Genomic DNA, 20950 nt, shown 5'->3' with positions numbered 1-20950 from the left:
TGTCACTTGTATTTCTCAACTTTAAAGGAGGACTCCATGCAACTTACAACATTCAAAGTTTGGTTGCATTCCTGACAATCACAGAAAAACAAGAATTGATTTATTTGATTAAAATGCAGTAATGTGCATTCCTAGCAGAAACAGCTTCAAAAGATAAATCACTAAATATTTATAAGCTATATGAATTATATACTTGAGCACAAAAACTTGTGTTGAAATGCTGGATATTTCTAAATACTTACATTCATAAGCAAAATAACCTCTTATAAAGTAAAATCTTAAATATAACAATGAATAAATGTAACTGTTTGAAATGGTTTTTTAAAAAAAAGTTACTCTCCTAATGTGGGTATTGAGTGACCTGCACAGGTAGGCCTGTCAGCTTTTGGGACTTTGATTTTGCAGCAGAGAACTTGTGTATTCTTCTGACTGTGCTGCCCCCATTGCTATTAACTTCTTGAAACAAAACATGAAGTGGGGACTTGCTGTATTCACTCAATGTTAACCTCGGCATAAATGAACCTCTAGCTGGCCACTGTATCACATTCAGGAGCACCTTTCCTTTATACATAAGGAACATTTTGAAGTGATTTCTAACTCTACCACCACCCATCCTGAATTGAGGTTTGTTGGAGCAATCTGGAAATGAACTGCTGTATGTGCCATTTGGCTGCTGGGTTTCTTGCCAGCACACACCAGTGCTGCTAATGTTGAGAAGAATGGTTAATGATAATTGGTGGTTTTAAAATCTCAAATATCTCATTAAGAGTAGGTAGTAAAAGATTAATAACATAGTAAAAGATTATTAGATACTTGGGAGCATCATAGTAGTCTCTGTACTATAGACTTGAGTTTATAGAGTCATAGAGATGTACAGCACAGAAACAGAGCCATCAGTCCAACTTGTCCATGCCAACCAGATGTCCCACCTGCCAGCACCCAGCCCATATCCCTTCAACCCCTTCCTATTCATATGCCCATCCAGATGCCTTTTTAAATGTTACAATTGTACTAGCCTCCACCATATGCTCTGGCAGCTCGTTCCATACACCTACTACTCTCTATGAAAAATTTGCCTCTTGGATCTCTTTTATATCTTTTCCCCTCTCACCCTAAACCTATGCCCTCTAGTTCTGGACTCCCCCACCCCAAGGAAGAAACTTTGTCTATTTATCCTAGCCATGCCCCACATGATTTTATAAACCTCTATAAGGTCACCCCTACGCCTCCAATGCTCCAGGGAAAACAGCCCCAGCCTATTCAACCTCTCCCTATTAGTTTGTTTGGTTTCTGTTTGTTAGTATTTGGTGAATTGAATACATTTTTTTTCCCAATCCATTCTTATATTGTCAGCCAGGGTGTATAAATTATGTTGCATGTAACAGATTCTGATCCAATATCCAATTTCTTTTTAAATTGCACTAGCTCAATACAAAGGTGATGCTTTTAAATTGAGACTTCAAAATGTCTTTTATTTTCAAGCCTAGATTTAATCGGCAATTTAAAACTCCCAGGCTTCAGTAGAAAACAGTGCCTCAATAGACCAATAGTCTTTTTAAACTGAGATAAAAGGATTTAGCATTTTTGTAATTTACTCTCTGATCTTGTCAGCAACTATGGTAAGTCACTTTGATATCGTCTATTATTGTAGTGTCAGTATGCCCCTGTTTAATTTGCTGTATGTTGTGTAATCTTTTACACCTGATTTTATTATGGCTCAAAAGGTCCTTGCAGCAATTCATACCCTGGCCATGATGAGATAACAGTTGCACAATTCTTTTGAATATTTCAATTTTAAAGTCTTTGTGAAAATTATTTGGATTATAACTGAACAACAACAACCCAAAAAGCATCAATGCTGAAGTAAAACACAGCAAATGCTGAAAGTCTGGGAAGAAAAAAACCCAGAAAATTCTGGAAATATTCTGAAAAGTAGGTCTGGCAATATCTGTGGAGAGTGAGTTTTAAAATTACAGGTGGGTGGAAGTATCATGTATTCTGGCAGGTTTCTGATGTGCATCATGCATTAGTTCCTGGGCTCTTTATTGCCCTCAGACTGCTTTTTCACTATTACTTAATCTAAAACTGTTTCTGTTGATTCTTCTAAGTGTATACGTATAGGTTTAGATAAGCACTAATTAGAAATGGTATGTATAAACCTTTTGGAAAGGTCCACTTCGATATTTCCAACCTGTTATCAGTGTCCTTGAAATCTTGTAGTGCACTAGTGAGTCATGCTTGAAATTTTGGAATGATGCAACACGTATTGAGCCCTGTAAATTATATCCCATCAAAGGCTTACCAGTTCTCATTTGAGGGGGGGGGGGTGGAAACAAGGTATTGATTTGGCTTCCAACACCTTTTTTTTTCAGGTAATGCATTGGACAGTCTTTTACTATCCACGTCTGAGTTTTGTCATCTGGAGATTTTGAACTGTATTTCCTATCCACTCAGGCTCAGGTCCTGACATTAATGAAAAAAATCCTGGAGGTATTACTGTGTTCTACCCCTTAGGTGATTTAGCATTCAAACTGTGTCTCTCTCCCTTTAATTCCAGGGGCTTTAATTTTGTTAACATGTCTGTGCCACTTTATTATACTGTTTTTGAAAATTCTTATACAAAATATCAGTCATATTTCCTTCATTGCTCTGTTTTATCCCCCAGAAACCTTAGAAGTTGTCTGTAACAAATCCATGTTGACTTTCAATTATTATTCATTCTTGTCCCAGTTATTTTAAAAGTTTCTTCAGCACTGCTGGTCACTGGGCTTATCCCCTTCTGTCTTTCTGGGAAGAGGGAAATTATGCCTGCAATACTGGATTAGTGGTGCTGGAAGAGCACAGCAGTTCAGGCAGCATCCAACGAGCAGCGATTTCGCTGCTCGTTGGATGCTGCCTGAACTGCTGTGCTCTTCCAGCACCACTAATCCAGTATTTGATTTTCAGCATCTGCAGTCATTGTTTTTACCTTATGCCTGCAATACCCCATTCCTTTGGCATATCTAAGAAATGACTTTTATTTCAATTAGACCTGTGATAAGGTTATGGAATAAACATGATTACACTTGAAGTTTGCTTTTATCTTGTATTTATATGAAATCTTGCTGCATCTCAGTAGGCTTCTTTTTTCCCCTTTGATTCAAAGGGACTCTTGAAAAAGAATAAACTCAAATGCAGCTTTGATTGTTGTGTACAGCCTTAATGAAATTACCATCAACTAAGTAAGTAAGGTAGCTATATTAAAAATCAATCCTCTTCATATTTTTAAGTGCATGCATCTTATTTGTGAGTGTATATTCATGTATCTAATTACATTTTTATCAGTATCAATGTAGGGAAAGCTAATGACCTCATTTCTCTAATTTTTCTAGTCTTTGGCTCATGAACTATAATCTGCTAAATCACTAACTTTAATTCTTGATGTTCATGAGTAAATACAACAGACTGTGACCTTTGGAGTTTATCATTGAATCGTTGTCCATTCCTTTACTAGCACCATACACGACATACATCCAGTGTCAGTCACTCTATAGTTTGGTTGCAAGCAATCCATGATCCAAAACTATAATAAAGCAGCAAATGGAGGAATCTGTTGAATTCTTTGTATGATCAGACCATTTGTACTGCAAATCCATGCCACAGTTGACCACTTCAGAACTGCAGGTGAACTAATGTGGTTGGCTCTTAACTGCCTCTGAAATGGCTCAGCAAGCCACTCAGTTGTATCAAATTTAAGACCACGATGTGTAAGAGCAGAAGTAATCTATTCGCCCTTCAAGTCTGCTCTGCTATTCAGTTACATCTTGGCTTATCTCCTAATTGAACTTGACTTTGTTGTTGTATCCCCATAATCCTTGATTCTCTTATTGATTAAAAGTCTGTCCATTTCAACTTTGAATAGACTCGGTTACCCAGCCTAAACAGTTCCACAGCTTCATTGCCCACTGAGGGAAGACATTCCTCCTCATCTCTGCCTTAAATGTATGACCCCATTTTCTGAGATTTATGCTGTCTGGTTCTACAACCTCCCACAAGGGGAAACTATCTCTACCCTGTAAAGCCCCTATAAATCTTGTGTGGTTGTTCTTCTAATCGCCCTTGATTACAGGCCCAACTTGCTCACTCCTGTTGTCGTCCCATTTCCCTATGCCCTTATCATTCGAAGCAAACACTCCGAGACACAGTATGGCTTTACCTCCTTCAGCTTTGGAGCCCTGGAGGGAGAGAGAATGAACACCTATGTGCACAGACATGAGTTCTTGGTCTTCTCTCGAACAGCAGATTCTTAAGTAATTATATAGTCACTAACCGGGAGCAGCATCCAAATAAAGCAACATCTATATTGCTTGGGTGACCATTACAATCAGCGAGCATCAATAGTAAAGACTAAGCCATCTGGCATTACACAATGGATGTTTTTCACCTCGTTAACCCTTTGCCTCCAGCACCTCATTGTTTACTGCAAGTTATTATTTGGTCAAAGACATGCTCGTCGTTATGGTGTCAGGTCAAACATGGGCAAGAAAGTCTACTTTTGCCATTTACTGCCCTCCAACCAATCTGCTGAATCAGTACTCTTCCATGTTAAACAACCCTTGGGAAAAGGACAGAACGTGGCAACAGTACAGAGAGCATACTTGAAATGAGGGACTTTTGGTGTCTATTGAATGACATGGTTACATCACTACTGAATCCAGAATACCTCAGTACTGCCACTACAGACTGAGCTGACAATCCTACAAAATCTGGCATCTAAATTGGGTCTATGGCAAGTGACGAGGAAATCTACACAATGTAATATCCTACTTTATCTCCTCCTTACCAGTCTACCTGCTGCGAATGCATCTGTCCATGACCATATTGTTAGATCTGACCACCACATGGTTGTTGTGGAGTCAAAGTCCTCTATTCACATTGAGGATACCCTCCATCATGTTGGGTGGCACTATCACTGTGCTAGATTGGGTAGATTTTAAATAGATGTAGCATCCATGAGGCATTCTGGGTCATCAGCAGCAGAATTGTATTCAATCGCAGTCTGTAAGCTCATAGCATGGCATACTCTCTGATCACTTTTAGCTCTTTTTTTTTTTGGTTTCCTTCTTTTCATTTTTGGGACTTGGGCATCACTGGCAGACTAGCATTTATTGCCTGCTGTAGTTGTTCTTGTGAAGGTGGTGATTAGCTGCCTTCTTGAACCACCACAGTCCACCTGCTGTATGTTGATCCACCATACCCTTGAGGAGGGAATTCCAGGATTTGACTTGGCAGTAGTGAGGGAATGGGAATATTTCCAAGTTAGGATAGTGAGTGGCTTAGAGGAGAACTTGGAGGCTGCCTTTTTTTCTTCTAAATGGAAATCGTAGGGTTTGGTGGTGCTGTTGAAGGATTTTTGGTGAATTTCTAAGGATCCTTGGTGCCAATCAAGCAGGCTGAGCAATGTAAAGCTTGTTGAGTGCTGTTGAAGATGCACTCATCCAGGCAAGTGAGGAGTATTCCTTCACACTCCTGACTTGTGCCTTGCAGATGGTGGATAGGCTTTGGAGAATCAGGAGATGAGTGACTCTCAGCAGTCTTCCGAGCCTCTAACCTCTTGTAGCCATTGTTAATGGAGCAAGTCCAGTTCAGTTTCTGGTGAATGGTAACCCCCACCAGAATGTTGATCGTGGGGGATTCGGTGATGGTAATGAATTGAATTTATTGTTGCATGTACCGAGGCACAATGAAAAGCTTTGTCTTGTGAGCTATAGAGGCAGACCACAGGGTTAAGTAGCACAGATAAATAAAAATAGGTAAACAGCAACAACAACACAGCTACAGGTGCATGTTAAGAATTTGAGTCCATTCAGTATTCTAACAGTTGGGTAGAAACTGTTTCAGAAGGGCTGGTGTGTGTGTGTGTGTGTGTGTGTGTGTTTTTTCAGGCTTCTGTACCTTCTCCCTGATGGCATTAGTTGTGGCATGAATTTATTTGCCACTTGTCAGTCCAAGTCTGGATATTGTCCAGACCTTGCTGTATTTCAACATGGACTGCTTCAGTATCTAAGGAGTTGCAAATGGTGCTGAATATTGTGCAATAATCAGTGAGCATCTCCAATTCAGACCTTTTGATGGAGGGATTGATGAAGGTGGTTAGGACCAGGGCACTACCCTGAGGAACTCCTGCAGAAATGGCCTGAAGCTGAGGTGACTGATCTATAATAACCATGGTCATTGTCCTAATTGACAGGTATGACTCCAGTCAGCAGGGAGTTTGCCCCCAATACCTATTGATTTCAGTTTTGCTAGAGTTTCTTGATGCCACTCTTGGTCCAATGCAGGCCTGATGTCAAGGACTGTCACACTCCCCTCACCTCTGGAAGTCCGCTGTTTTGTGCATTTGTGAACCAAGGCTGTAATTGAGTTAGAGGCTGAATGGCCTTTGCGGAACCCAAACTATTTGTCATTGAGCAGGTGCTGCTTGATAGCATTATTGACTACATCTTCCATCACTTTACTGATGATTGAGAGTCAAATGGTAGGGAGCTAGTTGGCCAGAGTCGCCACCATCACATCATTGGAACCATACTTAAAGCCCAGCTGAAAAGCAGCCAGCCAGGAACTGCCCACTGTATTTGACCATTACTAGTCAGAACATGACCCAGAAGGAAAAGCAGACCCTCATTCCCAGAATGTTTTCTAGGACAGGCTCCAGTGTGGGTTCACTCCCCCCACCCCGTAGTCCTTGTAATGTCGGAAATTGCTTCTTCATATTTAACTAGCTGTGTAACTTTCTTGTTACAAGACTTTGGTTTTGTATTAATTGAATGAGAGAGAATATTGTTTTGGAATGGGTGAGGAAAAGTATTACAGGAGTGTTACCGAGATTAGAAGTTTTCAGTTATAAGAAGAAGCCAGGTAGGCTGGGAATTTTTTCATTGCAGCGTTAGAGGTTGATGGGTGACCTTTTTATAGAGGTTTATAAAATCGTGAAGCACGTGGATAAGGTGAATAGCCACGGTCTTTTCCTCAGTAGGAGAGTCCAAAACTAGACGGTGTGAGTTTAAGGTGAGAGGAGAAAGATTTAAGGGGCAACTTTTCCACTCAGAGGCTGGTTCATATGGTGAATGAACTGCCAGAGGAAGTGGTAGATGCAGGTACAGTGATAACATTTTAAAAGACATTTGGACCAGTACATGAATATGGTTGGTTTAGAGGGATATGTATCAAACACTGGCAAATGGAGTTCATTTAGTTTGGGAAATCTGGTCAGCATGGATGAGGAGGTCCAAAAGGTCTATGCTGCATGACTCTACGACACTTGGAACACTCTGTAAATTGCTTGTCCATATTTAAAGAAGGATGCATTTATCCAGCCTCTCTTGGCTAAACTGCTCCATCCTAGTGAATCTCCACTGCACCCCCTCCAGTGCAATCACATTGATCTGACCAGAACTGCACTCAGTGCTTCAGCTGTGACCTAACCAAAGTCCTGTGTAGTTTCAAAATAATTTCCCTCCTCTTTTATTCCATGATAAAGGCAAGTGCCTCATGCTATCTTAACCATAGCCTCTAACTGAGATGGACAGAATTGCCTCCAGAGTCACAGGGAGCAGATGGGAAAGTGAAGTTGAAACGCACAACCAGCTATGATTATATTGGATAGTGAAGCAGAATTGACAAGTTCTGTGGTCTTACATTGCTCCTATATCTTGTGGTGTTATGTTTTTAATTTGCATTTTAGACAGTACTTTGACCTCCTAAGCTCTGAAAAAATACTAAGTGATTTTTTTCTTTAACAGCAGAAACTTCACTTGATTTCCATAGTCACTTGTCAGTTCAAGAATGACTGATGCTCTTTATAAATCCTGTACACATTAAAAATTGAAGGGCAAGGGAATTAAATGGGAGCACATTGCAGGCAATTGCTACATCTTTCTTTTCAAAAATAGACTTTGTGGGATATAGTTAAAAGAACTGCTACTTTTATTTGTCAGTCTGAAGCTGTGTTTCCGCTCGCAGTTGGTTTTACTTTTAAACCTTATTAAACATCAAAGGAAAGCTGTTAGCTGAAATTGCCACTGAAATGCTCCAAAGTGACAGTCATTTATTTTTAGAACCTGATCTCTTTCCCACCCACCGATTTCACAGAGGGAGTTTCTTTCAAACCCCCAACGGGCTGGATCTGGAATGTCTCACTGGGCCAGTTCGCCACCTTCATTTGGCTTCTTAAGGTCTCTTTTCAGAGGACAAGATAGCAGTGGGGGCTAATCCAGCCAGTTGGGAGCCTGTGATAAGGCTCATCATCAGATGCTGACTGGAATTTTTAGAATGATATGCAAATGAGGGGTAACATAAGAAGCAACGTTTCCACACAGTGAGTGATTACAGGGTAGAACTTGCTGCCTGGCAACTTGGTGGAAGCAGGTTCATTTGAGCCATTTAATTTGGCATTGGATTTGGGGAAAAAGCTGATGTATGGCACTAGGTAATTGCACTGGTGCAGGCATGATGGGCCTAATGGCCGCCACCTGCATTGTAATGGCTTTGTGATTCCGGTTTCCTGAGGAAGTAGGGAAACTTGCAGCCCTTGGCTGGGTTACCCAGCAGCAGACCAGGGTTCAGGGACGTTTGGGGTGCTGTGTTCTCCCAGCAGGCTTAGTACCTTATCCTCCTGTCAGGGTGCCCTGTTGAGGGTTCTGTGCTCATATCCTTCTGTGCCTCTGTGAACCTCCCTACGTACAATTATGGCCCAGTTGCAGTGACTATTTCCTTCATTTAAAAAAGCTGGAGAGGTCCACCTCAGGCTACCCTTTCCCTCAGTTACCTACAGTGACAATTTGAAGCTGCTCACAGGCTGAAGAACTTCCTCATGATCCTTCAGCCCTCATTAAAAACTGCTCCCATCCTAAAATGGAAGGTGAGCTCAACACCTAGCCACATCCTCAGCCCATTCAGGCAGAGCACCGCCTAGTCCTGAAGCCCACAGGGAAAACAAATATGTTTGCTCCTACCACATTTAGTATGATAGTATCTAATTGATTGGAAAGTGGTCACTCTTTAATATCGGATTCACCAGTTTTCAAAATCCTTCATCCTTTTAAAATGCAGTTAGTGATGACTTCAGGTATTATTCTGATGATGAGTATAAGACAACAAAATAAATGCAGTGTTTTCATGCTCAATCAATGGTTTGTGAATTAATTGAGTGAGTTTTGCAAATTTAGTATTCTCACAGTAAATGCTGTCCATTAGAGCACTTAATCAGAAATTCAAGGTCATGGGTCAAAGGCTTTGCAGGTTGGCAGATAGAAACACTTCTGGGGCCTTTGTGCCTGAGTTCCTGCTGTGTCAGAGGAAGCTCTGCTCCTACTCCCAGCAGAGGAAGCTCCGTGACACCAACACGCTCTTGGGAGAATAGAGTTTGTAATTCAAACAGCTGCAGCTCTTACTATAAACAGCCCACCATTCACCCACCTTCTAATTGCTTTATGCCTTGTTTAACACATACAATATTTGATCTTAATCTTGAGTTGAAAGAAGAAATGTAAATAGTCCTATTATATTGCAGGGAGACCACATTATGAGAATTTTTGTTTGTCATTTAGGCAATTTTTAATGAACAAGCAAGAAAAGCTGTTCCCATGATGACATCGATGTGGTTTTATATGAAAGATGCAAGGGGCTTGCAGAGGGCTGTCATATAGAGTCATGATGACCTAGAAACCAGTGCCTCTGGGAGTGTTGCAATTGGGAGTAATCAATCTTTGCAAAAATAAATTGGTTGGGCTGTTGAGGGTAGTGAACTTGCAGAGCTACAACAAAGACTGGCAATGTGTGAGGGTTAGTTCTGCGACAGAGTTAACCAAGCTGTTTTACTGGGAAAACCCACTCAAGATCTTTCTCTTGTTTGGAGGGACAGTGAGCAAATTTTGGAAAAAATAAGGTTTTAAAGAACAGTAAACATAAACTTCATGAAAAAATAGTAAAGCGATAACTTGATCATCGAGACCATTAGAAATGGGGACAGCAGTAGACCACTCGGCCCCTCGTACCTGCTCTGCCATTCAATAGGATCGTGGCTGTTCCGAGATTTTTCATATCCATTTTCCTGCCCTTTGCCCACAACCACCGATTTCCCTACAGATCAAAGATCAATCTGTCTCAGCCTTAAATATACATAAGGACTCTGGTCCTTCAGCTCTCTGTAACAAGGAGTTCCAAAGACATTCTCTGAGAGAAGAAATTCCTTCTCATCTCAGTCTTAAATTGGTGCCCCTTTCTACTGAGAGTATGCCCTCTGGTCCTGGATTCTCCCACGAGGGGAAGCATCCTCTCAGAGTTCACTCTATCAAGCCCCTTAAGAATGCTGTGTTTTTCAATGAAATCACTTCTCATTCTTCTAAACTCCAGTGAGTAGAGGTGTATCCTGTTTAACCTTTGCTCATCGGACAATCCCTTCATACCAGGGATCATCCTTGTGAACCTTTCCTAAACTGCCTCCAATGAAATGATACCTTTCCTTATATTAGGGGACTAAAACTACTTTTGGTACTCCAAATGTGGTCTTACCAGCACCTTGGACAATTGAAGTAAAACTTTCCTACTTTTATATTCCAACCTCCTTGAAATAAGAGCCACCATTCCATTAGTATTCCTAATTACCTGCTGTAATCTGTGCTAGCTTTCTGCATTTCAGAAACAAGTATCCCCAAGTCCCTTTGTGTTACAGCTTTCTGCAGTTTTTCTCTATTTAATTAATATTCTGTTCTTTTGTTCAAAATTAACAACTCCACGTTTTCCCACATTATACTCCATTTGTCAAACTTTTTCCCACTGTCAATATCTGTCTGGATAGTATTTATATCCTCCTCACAACCTCCCTTTCCATTTTTGTATTGTCTACAAATTTGGCTATAGTACATTTGTTTCCTTCCTCCACGTCATGAATATATATCATAAACAAGTGCTATCACAGCACTGGTCCCTGAGGAATTCACTGATTATAGGTTCCCAATCTGAGAGAGAATCTCTTCTTCCCACCTGTTTTTTTTTTCTTCCCCATGAGCTAATACTGTGCATACCTTCTATATAACGTCCAGCACTTATCTTATGACTTACACTTCTGCGAAGTGCCTTCTGGAAGACCAAACACAAAACATCTACTGGCTCCCTCTATCCACTCTGTTTGAGACTTGCTTGAAAAACTCTAAATTTAGTCCAAGACAATTTCATTTTCATGGAATCATGTTGACTCTGCTTGATTAGGTTATCATTTTCCAATGTACTGCCATTACTTCACCAATAGATTAAATGAATAATTAACATAATGATTGTTTGAAAAGTGTCCATCAGTAAAGCTAACCAATAAAACCATTGTTTGCCATTAGTTTTGCAGAGCTCTGGAGATAGAGAGAAAAATCCAAACCTTGATCACTGGGGATGTAGGGGGAGGGGGCGAGAGCCTCGTGAAGGAGTGGGTTTTATTAACATTGATAATGAAACCTTGAGAGTGCCTTTAAGTGGAACTAGCACCAGTGTCAGATACTAGAGGAAAATAAATGAATGCTCCATAAGGAAAAGAAAATTCAACTTGGAGCGCAGGATGATGTTTTTCAAATTATAAATTGATTTGAAAACCCAAAGGAATTGATTCTAGTTAGGTTTAAAGCTGCGCGGAATCAAACCTGGTAAGCTATTAATTCCTTTGGAAGGACAAAAGACAAAGTCCTCACTTTCTCCTAGAAGGACAATACTACAGAAAAGTTCAGCTGTCTGAGAGCAAGCCCTATTGATTTGATATTATCCGAGAATTAAAAGCAGAAGAATAATCTCAGATGTGAGTCAGAAAGAAGCAGTCACAAAGGACGTAACTACTAGACTTCAGCTCTTTCAATGCCATTTCAAAGACAGTGTGGGAGTTGCAAGGAAAAGGAGAAGAGGCAGCCTTTGAAGGCAGCATAACTTTAACAGCTATTGTTAGCTGCACCACACCAGCGTGTGCTATATCTCTGGTTGATGCATTTGCTTTTACACTTGGGTGACTGAAGCAAGGCCATAAAGATGTACAGCATGGAAACCGACCCTTTTTGTCCAACTTGTCCACGCCAATCAGACATTCCAATCCCGTCCCACCTACCAGCACCCAGCCCACATCCCTCCAAATCTTCCCCCCCCCCCCCGCCCCGGCATTTATATAGCCAGCCAAATGCCCTCCAGATGCAAGTTGTACATATATTGTACCTTTTTGCCAGAAAAAAAAGGATTGTAGAGACTGTTGGTCTTTATTATGCTTCCACAGCACGACCCTGACCAAAGTGTTCCTGCCCACCTGAGAACTAAGGTTGACTAATTATTGTCATCCTCACGCTAACAAAACCCTTCAGCAATGTTTGAGTTTTGTAGTAGCAAGGCACAAGTCACAATCGTGATGGAATACTCCATTTACACTCCAGTTCAACACTAACCAACAGGCTGAAAGAAGTTTGATTAGTTGTAGGAGATCGCTCCCTCTTTTTGCTTCATGTAATGAAATTACCTTTATTGAGAATAAATTGAACATTTTGTTACAATGCACAGACAGAACCTTTTATTTTTGGAGAAAAGCTTTTCTCTTGGTAAAACTTCCGATATACCAGAAACACAAATGGGTCAGAAGTTGAGCACCATCTGTGGGATGAAGGAACATTTAATGTAATAGATCCATGACATTTCATCAGACCTGGAAAAAGTTAGAAATGGATCAGGTTCTGAGAATGTGAATGGGGTCTGGGGAGGTAACCCCACAATAGGGAAAGGTTACGATTGTGTGGCAGACAAGAGAAATTAAATGACAAACTGTTTCATGGTTTAAAAGTGAAGGGGTGTGGTAATGGGCTAAGTAAGAAAAAAAGCAAGACTCTTGGATATCAGGATCCCAAATGACATTGCACTCCTAGAGCAAAGGAAATGGGAAGGAAAACAACCAAAACCGCATTAGGGGTTACAATATAAAATTACTTCAAATGAGTCCAGAAGGCTGCAAAGTTGGATCCCATGATTGTGTTTGACCTTCATAGGAACACTGCGAGAGGCCGGGGCAGAGAGTGACTGGGACCAGCATCACCAATCAGAGTGACTGAAAAGCTCAGACCCAGGTTTGCTGACTGAGATTCTCCCCACTCTGCATTTTTATCACAGACACTTTCTTTTGTGATTTTGTACCACAAATGCAGCATAAGTTTACAAACAAGACACCTTTTATATTTTGTATGGAATAATTCTAGAATTTCTACTGGAATCAAAATAGTTTATATTGCTGACTGTGCAATGGACCATATCTCATCAACTGAATAATACACATCTTGCCAAAGGTTAATTGTGTGGACATGCTTTTTGAAGGTGTCTGGCGTCAAAGGTTTTTAAGAAAGAGAAATGACGTCTAGGGTCCACATGTCTGTGATTGATTTTTGTTTCAGTCGTCACCATTATTCTCAATACTGTGCCTCACCTTAATAGTTTCACCATTGTAACCTACTCCACAGCCAAGATTTGGTGCTCTTTGTGTGAAGTATGGTTCCCAGTGGTCTTCAGAGGTGACTAAACCATACAGACACACACCCTCAACACCGGCAACAGGAAAGCTGCTAGATCGAACTCTGAGCAGCCATTGCAGAGCAGTCTAGTGGGTTTCTGTGTCAGGTGCCTCAGCACTGATATCCTGGCCTTCTGATCAGCCTCTTGGGAATGGGAGATCATTGCAGGCGAACCAGGCTGCACAGCAATAAGGGCTGCAATAGTGAGGAGGTCCATCGATCTGTTTTATACTGAGAGAGGGATTTGAGGCAAGGTGGGATGGTTTTCTTCCCCTCCATGCTGCTGTTTAGCCCCTGACTGGAGCTTATGGAGGTTCACTCAATGCACAACCTTGTGGTCAAGCTGCTCTGGTTTTCATACCAGGAAGGCAATGGGCAGTGGTGGCAGCTTGGGGCCCTTTTAGATGTGCATTAATTGACCACTTGAGAACTTTTAATTGGTGGCATGTTAGAGAGGGCTCCCATTCCTCTGTTGAGTCAGGGACTTTTCGTCTGTGCTGCATTGCTTACTCTTCCTGTCACCTCCCCCATTCCACCCCACCCAGAGAGAGGACACTCCTGCCCTGTGTGCCTATTAGCCTTTTGAAGTTGTACTTGCCTGCATCTCCATCCTCTGCAGAACAGGTTTGAAAGGCTGAATGGCCTACGGCTGCTCCTGTTTACCCTTCCTGTACTAGCTCTTGCTCTGTGCTTTTTGGTCTAGTTTGGGGAACTTTGAGCCTATTCTTCCCAAATAAATCCTTTTTTTAATTTCCTGACTCGTGAAGTACCGTCTTTTTGTTGACTGTAGTCTCTCCAGAGCATTAGTGTTCTTCTTCAATTAGGTATTCTTCCTTATTGAACCATAATTGTCACCGCATCCTAACTTGTGTACATATCACTGTTATATCCTCAAGACCAACCCACCTTGATGAAGCAACTTCATGACCAGGAATGCAACGGTACAAACTGTAGCTTCCCCACCCATCCACCACCAATTTTCCAGGAACGCATGGAATCAGCATTAAGTGCAGTTTGCAACCTTCCCAAAGACTAGGTAAGCAATGGAAATCATAATGAATGAAAAATACCGAGAAGTCCAAAGGAATAGAGGGACCTTGAAGTGCACAGCCACAATCTTGGCAAAGTGGCCGGATAGATGGATGGCCATGAAGGTATATGTGAGACCTCAGTTTCTTAGACGAAGCATAGAACACAAGACCTGGGAACGTCTGACCGAACGTTATAAATACTCGTTGATTTTCAGCAATGCTACCTAATACATGTGCTTGTGACATTATAAAAAAGTATTTAAAGTGCCATAATCTACAAGACCACTGACCTAAAACTGGGAAGTGAGATTAGGCTGGATGGCTGCTTATAAGATAGCAGTCTCAGTGGGCTGAATTGCCTCCTTCCATGCTGTAAATTTCTGAGAAGATTGTCAAAAGTCTCATTAGCCGAGATGTCTAAAAGATCTGTTATTGTTCCTTTGTTTCTGGTGTGCGGTTTCTTGTTATTTGCAATGTCTATGATTTTGGTGACTTCAACCAAGAATTTTTTATTTGATCACTTTGTCCAAGACCTCAGTTTTTGTAAAAAGAAAGCTAGCATTTATAAAAGATGTTGGGTTTTTTCTGATTCCAATGGTTTATCAATGATATAATTTAAAAATACATTTACTGTTACATAAGCAAATGCAGCAATTTATGTGCAGCAAGGTCCTACAAACACCAGATAAACAGATGGTCAAAAAGTCTGTGTTTGTTCATGTTGGAATAGGAATGTTTTCTAGAACGTGAAACATTGTGCCTGCTGGAAGCAGAATATTTGCTTCTAATCCCATTTGCATTTTATTCATTAATTTATCTAATGCATTTGACTGTATTTCTAGATATTAAGCATAAAGAACAAATATTAATGTAATCTTGGTTCCTATAGTCTCAGCTGTCATTCCTTCCAGGTTTGTTGTACATTCTGAGAAATTTTTGTCACTCAGTGCTTGTATCACTTAATTAAACATAGTGGCTCCATATTCAGAACTATCAATAAGGTTTGTCAGCAGTTTGGTAAAACTGTGCATTATTGTTTGCTTTTGTGCCCTGAGAGGTGGAAACTTGGTCAACACCCTCTTCTTTAATCTGTAAAACCGCCTAGATTCAATTTCAAGTGATGGATGCAAGTTTCAAAACCGAACTACTGAAGTCAATTTCGTTGAAAATACAAGCTGTCTCTGAGTGTGCAAGGATGAACAATGTTGGAGATACAGTGTCTCACTGGCTAGGGACAAGATTGGCAGTATTTCCCCTTTAAAAAAAAATTCCACAAAAGCTTACAGTTTAATGAGCTAGATAAATCTGTTGAACTGAATCCAAAAAAACAAAAAAGATGCTTTGTCTCCAGCTATAAGCATAAAGTCACTCCAAACAGAACTCTAGGATGGTTCTCTTTTGAAAAGATTGATAGACAGTTGCCAAGCTGTCTTAAAAAGGAGAAGCAGAGAAACTTGATTTTATTCTGGGCAAATTTTTCATTTATTTTGTGCAGTCTTATTTTAATTCTGTTGGAGACAGATGCATTTGCGTATACAACTGTTATCAGGAATAGTTGTTCTACAAGAAGTAATACTGCCCAGAAAAGAAGCAGTCACATTTTGATCCGGTTACATGTATTTTTGCCATTTTTGTTCAGAGATTTAAATGTTGTATGCAGTCTTTAATGTCTTTCGTCTCATCAAAAGCACTTTCCAGCCAATGATATACTTAGATTTATTAGTCACTTCATTCCCTACAACATTGAACTGCAGAGCAAGCTTCCACAAACAGTAATGTGACAAAGAACAGATTCAGTTTTAATGACGATTGAGGGATGAAGGCTGAAAGTTAATAATTAAGAGGCAAAACCATGTTCTTTGTTCATTTTGTAATTTCATTTCCCCAGGAGGCCATGGGAAGTCCAATGTCACATCGGCTTTTCGTGACTCGTGTACTTCAGGACTTTGAAAGTGATACCTTCTTACCGGAGATCAACTTAAATCAGTTCAAACTCCTTCCTAAGTAAGTCATTCTGTTGCAAAATTCTGCTACTGAATAGTTTATAACAGACTTCTTCCTTAAATTAGGCAATTGCTGTTGGAGTGCTGTTCAGAAAACTATGTGACAGAAATTTACAATTCGCAACTAAGATACAATTCTATATTCAACCTGAACAGTTCTTGATTATAGTTATAAAGATACAATGAATGATTTGAAGTTCAGCTTAAGGTAGAAATAACATTGGGGCTAAGGAGGTCTTTCTGCAGTTTGGGGCCTTTTCAATCTGCCGATTTCCATGCTTGCTAACAAGTGTCATTTCAGAATTTAATACCTGGAAAATGCCACAACACCAAATGCTATAAGGTGCTTCTTAACTAGGGTTCTTCAGATCAAATATAAGAGAGTGGAGGATTGGGCGAATGGGAATGAGAGGGTCGTCTTATGATGAGAGGCAGTATAAGTTGGGCCTAAACATTCTGCAGTTTGTAATAAGGAGAGGTGATCTCACTGGAACATACAAGATTCTGAAGGGATTTGATTGGGTAGACTCTGAGAGATTGCGTCGCCTGGCTGGGGAGCCTAGAACACCAGATCTCAGACTCAGTAAAGGAATGGCAATTTTAAGACTGAGATGAAGGATAATGTCTTAACTGAAAAGTTTGTGAATTGTTGGTATTCTCTGTGCCAGTGAATTGGCCATTATTGAATATGTTTAATGCTCAGATGGACAGATTTTTAGTCTCTTGGGGAACTTAGGAAAATGGGGAGTGAGCAGTGAAGTGCAATTGCAGACTCAGGTCAGAATCGAAGGTGGAGCAGTCTTGCCAGGCAGAGTACTCTTATTTCTTTTGTTCTTATGAGGTAGAGCATGGGGAAATGGGTAGGGCCCAGCTTTTCCTGCACAGCTGGTGCAACTACACTCTGAGGCGTGTTCTGTGAGGAAGCGAGTGAAACCATGGGGCTTCACTGTGGATAGCTAGTGCAAGAATGTTCCTACTGTTGAGTGGATAGGGGACAGAAATTGATTGAAAAAAAAGACTTTTCAACTGAAAGCTTTAGTCTATGAGACACTTTACCAGTAGTGGTCATTGACGTAGAAATTAGAAGATATTTAAAATGGAATACATAATTGAAAGAATCTGGAAAGAGGGGAATGTGAGGAGAGTGAACATGCTAGCACTAAGAGTTAAATGACTTCTTTCTATATTATAATTTCTATTCACTGAAAACCATTTCTATTAAGATCGAGACCAGAAAGTGGTGTAGCAATGAAAATAAAAAATTCTGGAAATCACAGTGGGTCAGGCAGCATCTGTGGAGACAGAGTAAGCTAACGTTTTGAGCCTACAGCTCTGATGAAGAGTCACCTAGACTCAGCATTAGCGTGCTGTCTTTCCATGGATGCTGCCTGACCCGCTGGGATCTCCAGCATTTTTTTGTTTTTAGTACTGATTTGAGCATCTGCAATAACTTACTCCTAATAGCATTGTTGTTGAGTTGAGTTTAGAACAGTTAGTCCTGAACTACCTAGCCTCTGCCCATTTGTTAAAAATCACACAACACCAGGTTATAACAGGTTTAATTGGAAGCACACTAGCTTTTGGAGCGTTGCTCACCTGATGAAGGAACGTCGCTCCAAAAGCTAGTGTGCTTCCAATTAAACCTGTTGGGCTATAACCTGGTGTTGTGTGATTTTTAACTTTGTACACCCCAGTCCAACACCAGCATCTCCAAATCTGCCCATATGAGCATTCTCTCTATTTGGATCTGTCAGTTTGTACTGCCTGGTTTTAAAGTCTGAGATGTTGTGATTGAGATTGAGTTCAGAGTTGTCACCTTTTGACCATTGGTGAGTATCTAAAGGAGAAAGATTTGATCAGGCTGCTGAACATTCTTTTGACTGCAAGATAATCCCATTACTTAAGATAAACATCAAGAGGTTAGATAATTACTTTTTTATTGTTGATAACATATCTGAACTTAACACCAATGGCAGACTGTCAATGAGTGGGGAAATCTGAGGGTTTAATTAAACAATTTCAGAATGTTACAGTTACTGGTAGAATAAAAGTTCCTACCATCCTTCATTTTTTCATCTCCCTGCCTTTGATTTCCCTCTGCCTGTAAATTCTTCTGGGTCTTTGAACTTCTTATTCTTCACCATTTCTTTCCATCATCATCTCCATTTGTGAGCTATACCTAGGGCTTCCACTTTTGATTGGAATTACTCCAGGACAGTTTAATTATGTGACATGACCATGTGATATCCGGTCTCATGTTACCAGGTCACATGACCAATGTGACTTCTGCCTGCATTTCTTTATCAGTCGGCTCACCAGTTGTTGAGTGCTCTCCGTGCTGTTTGAAAATATGAATGAGACTACAGCCCAGAAGTATTGGCTATGTTAGGCTTGTTTCTCATTGAATTGGCAGTCTCATTGAGTTCACAGTATAATTACTGATAGCAATTGGAACAATGTTATGTTGATACAGTAGAGGGAGCGATGTACGTTTCACTGCTGTACCTGATCTATGAGCGCTCCGTGTTGAGACAAATCCAAGAAGTGAAGATGTTTCCACCACTCTATACTAATATTCACATCTTGAAAATAAAACAAAACTGGCTCCCTGAATTCAGAAAAGAACCTAAGAGGTAATCTTGATCAATTTTTTTCTGAAATGTAACTTGTTCTGGTAGAGGTTGTCTCTCTAAGACAGGGACAGTTGTACTGCTTTGTTTGCATGAATTGAGATTATAGACAAGTTGTGAATGGTTAGTTGGCTTCCCTTTTGAAGTCTACACTTTTTTTTATTTTGTAAAGCTTTAAATTGTCATGAATCAAGCTGAATTATCTTTGTGTTTTTACACAGATTCCCTGATGTTCCTGTTGATGTTCAGGAAGACAATGGGATCCAATATAAATTTGAGGTGTATGAAAGGATTGCACAAGCATAGCTAAAGAAATTCTAGACACATGGAGTTTTAAATTTTGTTTCTGAAATGTCTAAAGCTTGAACTATGTGATCTGGCCTTCACAATGGAAGGCCACGTAAGGAAGAATCTCAATCAAGAAATTAATCATTCTGAAGAGCACTGTGGTAATGATAACCATCATCAGATCCCATACCATGAACATCTTGGGGAGGCACTATATGAAACTCACTTGATCCAGGTGTGACTCAACTAACACTAACAAAGCTCAATACCAACTAAGCTAAAGTAGTGTGCTTGGTCTGAGCACCAGACCTCCAAGATCAGCAGGAACACTGGAATATCACTTCAAGTTCCAATGGGTCAGATTAAATTTCACCCCTAGTTTAGGAAGCAAACCTTTGAAATATTTGGGAATATGGCAGCCGTGATTAGTAAATGAGCTATTGTGCTATTAAATGTGTTTTGCAAAATTAGTTACTGAATGTAATTTATCGTGCAAATCACTGATGATAAAGACATTGGAGGCCTCTCCTAGTCGTTTATTTTGTTGTTATGATAGACAGTACTAGCAAGGCTACATTTGTCAATCGTAGTTCCATACACAAAGTGGTGGTGGGCATCTTCTTTTCACTGCTACACTCCTTGGGATATTGGTACAGATGCAATGATATAGGTTAGAGAATTCCAAATTACTGGGTTTCCTTTTACAACAGTGACTAACAGTTTGTGATATTCTGAGGCCACAGAACTCTGTAATTACAATTCATATCTTTCTTGTAGTTTTTTTGGCATTTTATTTTATTTTCTCACATCACCCTTATTGGTCCTTTGCTGGTGGCTACTGGATTCAAGGCCAGGACTTCAGGAACTGGGGATCTGGTGCCTCTTTGGCTAAGGCACAGCACCCTTCTGTTTTCACAACAAAACAGCCCACGGTCTCAGTATTCCAGCATGCGGTTGTGATTTTAACCCTGACTAGGAATTTGTATAGATGAAGCACAACTTCTACTGCTTTGAAATATTAATACTTTAAATATAAACAGCATTGTTCCATTAACCTCTTTTGATTGTTTTCTGTACTTCATCATGACACTTGAATTATGTATATGGAACTGCCCGCAACTAGCAGTCCATATTTCCAGCCAAATTCCTAACCACATCAATAACTTACTTCCAGTTAAATCACTTCTACTTTTATCAGCCTTTTTTATGAGAGAGTTTTACAATGCTGTCCAGAAGTCCATATAAATAATATCCTCTATCCACTCATTTCTGTTCAATTAGTTAACAGGCATAGCAACCCACTGCAGTCTTCTCAAATGCACATCCTCTTCTATGCAGGAATTGCAGGATGCTTCTTGTATCGTGGAGTAATAGGTGCTGTTTGTTGGAAGAACCAGCAGCAGATGGGGTCACTGCTGTGCATCTGGGATAACAAATTTCTACCC

At 40.3% G+C, this 20950-nt stretch overlaps 1 protein-coding gene across 1 annotated transcript in view; it reads left to right on the top strand.

The window, feature by feature from the left end:
- The window catches only part of dhfr (dihydrofolate reductase), a 42209-nt gene extending 21650 nt beyond the window's left edge, over positions 1-20559 (top strand). The window contains exons 5-6 of the mRNA XM_072582309.1: positions 16473-16588; positions 19439-20559. Coding sequence (XP_072438410.1) covers positions 16473-16588; positions 19439-19523 — 201 coding nt within the window. The 3' untranslated portion in view covers positions 19524-20559. The remainder of the gene's footprint in view (positions 1-16472; positions 16589-19438) is intronic.
- Positions 20560-20950: the final 391 nt, after the last annotated feature.

This window comes from Chiloscyllium punctatum, chromosome 2 (assembly GCF_047496795.1).
Source record: "Chiloscyllium punctatum isolate Juve2018m chromosome 2, sChiPun1.3, whole genome shotgun sequence".
Classification (NCBI taxonomy): Eukaryota; Metazoa; Chordata; class Chondrichthyes; order Orectolobiformes; family Hemiscylliidae; genus Chiloscyllium; species Chiloscyllium punctatum.
Note: the sequence above shows the minus strand (reverse complement) of the source record. Positions and strands in the feature narration are given on the sequence as shown.